Source organism: Colobus angolensis, unplaced genomic scaffold (genome assembly GCF_000951035.1).
Source record: "Colobus angolensis palliatus isolate OR3802 unplaced genomic scaffold, Cang.pa_1.0 Scaffold267, whole genome shotgun sequence".
In the NCBI taxonomy this organism is placed as follows: Eukaryota; Metazoa; Chordata; class Mammalia; order Primates; family Cercopithecidae; genus Colobus; species Colobus angolensis.
In genome coordinates, this window is record NW_012115899.1 from 211,185 (window position 1) to 214,937 (window position 3,753).

The following is a 3,753-nucleotide window of genomic DNA, read 5'->3' on the forward strand; positions in this document are numbered from 1 at the left end:
GAATTGCTTGAACCCAGGAGGCGGAGGTTGCAGTGAGCCGAGATCGCACCACTGCACTCCAGCCTGGCGACAAAGCGCGACTGCATCTCAAAAAAAAAACAACAACAACAAAAAGCGTGTTCTGCATTCTGCCCAGGTCTTTCTCATGACCTTCCTTCCGCCATCACCCATTCCCATGGCCTTTTTCTACATCTGTTACCTAAAGCTCATCTGTTAACGATTGGAAATTACCTGCTAGCTAGTTATGGTTAACAGTACTGAAATCCACTAATGTGGGCTATTAAAATTATGTGATTTCCTTTTGTGCTTTTTCCTTCGTAAAGGAATTTCAGGCTTTAGAGACGAGAATGGCTAGGAGAGGGACCTCAAACTTGGGAGCGTATTTACTACATACCTCTAGCTGTGTTGAGTGTAACCAGTTCTCCTCTATCTTGACACACACATAAGTATTCCTCAAACATCTGAAGTAGAGTAACATCTTTATTTTACAGAGGAGGAGACAGGGGCACAGAGAGCTCAAGTCATTTGTCCCCTAAAGTTCAATGTGTCTCTACTCAGGTCTTTTTTTTACCTCATTGTTTATTTTGCTCTGTCCACCACATTCTGCCTTTGTGATTAGAAAGAGTTTTGGTGGAGGCTGCTGGCAGGGAAAACTGGTGGATGTCAGGAAATCTCGTGAAACCATACTAGTCCTCTGTGGCTGCCCTTGGAGGTGAACCTGATTTGGAGGGAGCTGTGGAGGCAGGGGAGGTGAAGGACTGTGCCCTGGCCTTCTTTTCCTCATAGACCTGGTTTCATGGGAGACTCCCTAAGGCTTCCAGGAATTACGGCATAGAGGAAGTGTGGTCTTTCCAATGCGGCATCTTCCAGACTACAATGTGGTCCTGCTTTTGCTACCAGAGACCTATTTGCCTGCCTTCAGCTCTCTCTTCTATGATGTAGTTGATGTTCTTTTTTTTTTTCAGTCAGGGTCTCTGTCTGTCATCCAGGCAGGTGTACAGTGGTGTGATCACGGCTCACTGTAGCCTTGAACTCCTGGGCTCTCACTTCAGCCTCCTGAGGAGCTGGGACTACAAGGACACGCTACCATGCCCGGCTAATATCGCAATTGTTTTGGTAGAGACAGGATCTTGCTATGTTGCCCATGCTGGTCTTGAACTCATGGCCACAAGTAATCCTCCTGCCTTGGCCTCCCAGAGTCCTGGGATTACAGGTGTGAGCCTCTGCACCTGGCCATGTTTCCTTATTAATGATTCTGAAAGAGTCTTGTTTTTGTTATTACTTGGCTTTATGAGGACATCCATTGTAGCCAGTTTTTCTCTATTTTGGTGTACTGTGGTTTTCTTGTTATAGTAGAAATCTGATTTTTTTGGTGTGGGGGGTGTACTATGATTTGGCTATTTTTTCTAATTTTTTTTTTTTTTTTTTTGAGACGAGTATTGCTCTGTCACCCAGGCTTGAATGCAGTGGCACTGTCTCAGCTCACTGCAACCTCTGCCTCCCCGGTTCAAACAATTCTTGTGTCTCAGCCTCCCAAGTATCTAGGACTATAGGTGCACGTCACCATGCCCAGCTAATTTGTTTTTGTATTTTTAGTAGAGACGGGGTTTCGCCATGTTGCCCAGGCTGATCTGGAACTCCTGAGCTCAGGCAATATGCTTGCCTCGGCCTCTCAAAGTGCTAGGATTATAGGCGTGAGCCACCATGCCTGGTCGATTTGGCTATTTTTTTTCTAAACATTATAGATATTTTAGGTGGGTTTTTTTTTTTTTTTTGAGGGGGCCTCGCTTCATCGCCCAGGCTGGAGTGCAGTGGCGCAATCTCGGCTCACTGCAATCTCTGCCTCCTGGGTTCAAGCAGTTCTCCTGTCTCAGCCTCCCAAGCAGCTGGGACTACAGGTGCCCGCCACCACACCCAGCTAATTTTTGTATTTTTAGTAGAGACAGGGTTTCACCTTGTTGGTCAGGCTGGTCTCGAACTCCTGACCTCAGGTGATCCTAGGTGGGCTTTTAAAATACAGCTATATTGAGTTATAATTCACATACCATACACATACACATTATAGGAGAGCTTTCTTTTTTTGAGACAAGAGTTTTGCTCTTGTTGCCCAGGCTGGAGTGCAGTGGCGTGATCTCAGCTCACTGCAACTTCCGCCTCCCGGGTTCAAGCTATTCTCCTGCCTCAGCCTCCCAAGTAACTGGGATTATAGACATGCACCACCACGCCCGGCTAATTTTGTGTTTTTAGTAGAGACGGGGTTCCTCTACATTGGTCAGGCTGGTCTCGAACTCCTGACCTCAGGTGATCTGCCCACCTCGGCCTCCCGAAGTGCTGGGATTACAGGTGTGAGCCACTGCACCCAGCAGGGAGAGCTTTTAAGGAGGTGTTAATTATTGAGGCATAGAGCCTCGTATTTGAAACTATTTCTAAGCCACACTGTTTGCATAATACAGTTGTGCTAGTGGGGACTAAAGCAGTGTTCCATACAATTAAATTTTCTTTGAAGGACAGAGGTTGATCCATTTTGTGCTTGATTCGGCAGTTACCTGTCTATGTGATCAGCGAGTGTCATGTGTGTACTGTTAAGGCAGTTGGGGTATTATGCTTACTAAGTTTATTTGCAGGTTACTTTGATTCTGACCAGAACTGAGCAATGAAATATTATAATGAAATTCTAGTACTTTTTAAATATGGGAGACCAACTGTAATTTATTCATAACTACTTAGCTTACCCTTACCCCATAGTGTTATTAATAGGACGTAGCCAGCCAGTACACAGATGATCGCTTTGGTTTGTTCATTTGTGAATATATTTGTCCAGTAATACTGCTCATCATGAATGCTCTCTTACAGGTGTGAGAAGGGTGTTATGTCTCTAGTGAATGTCAGGAACTGTATTCGCTTCTACCAGACGGCGGAGGAGCTGAATGCCAGCACGCTGATGAACTACTGTGCAGAAATTATTGCAAGTCATTGGGTGAGTGAGAGGGTGAGGGTGTCGACAGAGCTCTCTAGCTGGCAGTCAAGAGACCGTGGCTTGGGACCTGGTTCCATGGAAAGTGACCTCTCTGGCACCTAGTTTTCTCTTGCTACACAATTGAAGAATAAATAGTTTGATTAGATGATCTGTGAGACTCTTTTCAACTCAAATTCTAATAGTTCTGTGATTTCAGAGAAGGACAAAAGATAGCTCAGGTCTGGCCGGGCGCGGTGGCTCACGCCTGCAATCCCAGCACTTTGGGAGGCTGAGGCGGGTGGACTACTTGAGGTCAGGAGTTCGAGACCAGCCTGGCCAACATGGTAAAACCCCATCTCTACTAAAAATGCATAAATTAGCCAGGCTCAGTGGTGCGTGCCTGTAGTCCTAGCTACTTAGGAGGCTGTGGCAGGAGAATCGTATAAACCCGGGAGGCAGAGGTTGCAGTGAGCTGAGATCATACCACTGCACTCCAGCCTGGGTGACAGAGCGAGACGGCGTCTCCTACCCCCGCAAAAAAGATAACTCAGGTCCAGAAACAGTCTTGAAAGCATCGCCTGCCTTCACCCTCCATCTGTGGAAGCTGCTAATGAGCTGCAGGAATAGGGTGTGGCTCCGTGGCCAGCAGGCCCCACAGTTTCAGCAGCATGGTTTCTGAGCTTGCCCTTGTTCTCCTCATCAGGTGGAGAGCATCTTTAAATTTAGATTTCCCTTTCTTAGGTTGTTTCATCATAAAGAACAGTGTTTACATTTTTTATTTTTATTTGTTTTTGAGA

The 3,753-nt window shown here is 46.2% G+C and overlaps 1 protein-coding gene across 1 annotated transcript in view; it reads left to right on the plus strand.

Annotated features, from left to right (window-relative positions):
- The window catches only part of ANKFY1 (ankyrin repeat and FYVE domain containing 1), a 104,343-nt gene that overhangs the window by 44,858 nt on the left and 55,732 nt on the right, over positions 1–3,753 (plus strand). Inside the window, exon 5 of the mRNA XM_011947465.1 lies at positions 2,854–2,977. Within this exon, the coding sequence (XP_011802855.1) occupies positions 2,854–2,977 (124 nt within the window). The remainder of the gene's footprint in view (positions 1–2,853; positions 2,978–3,753) is intronic.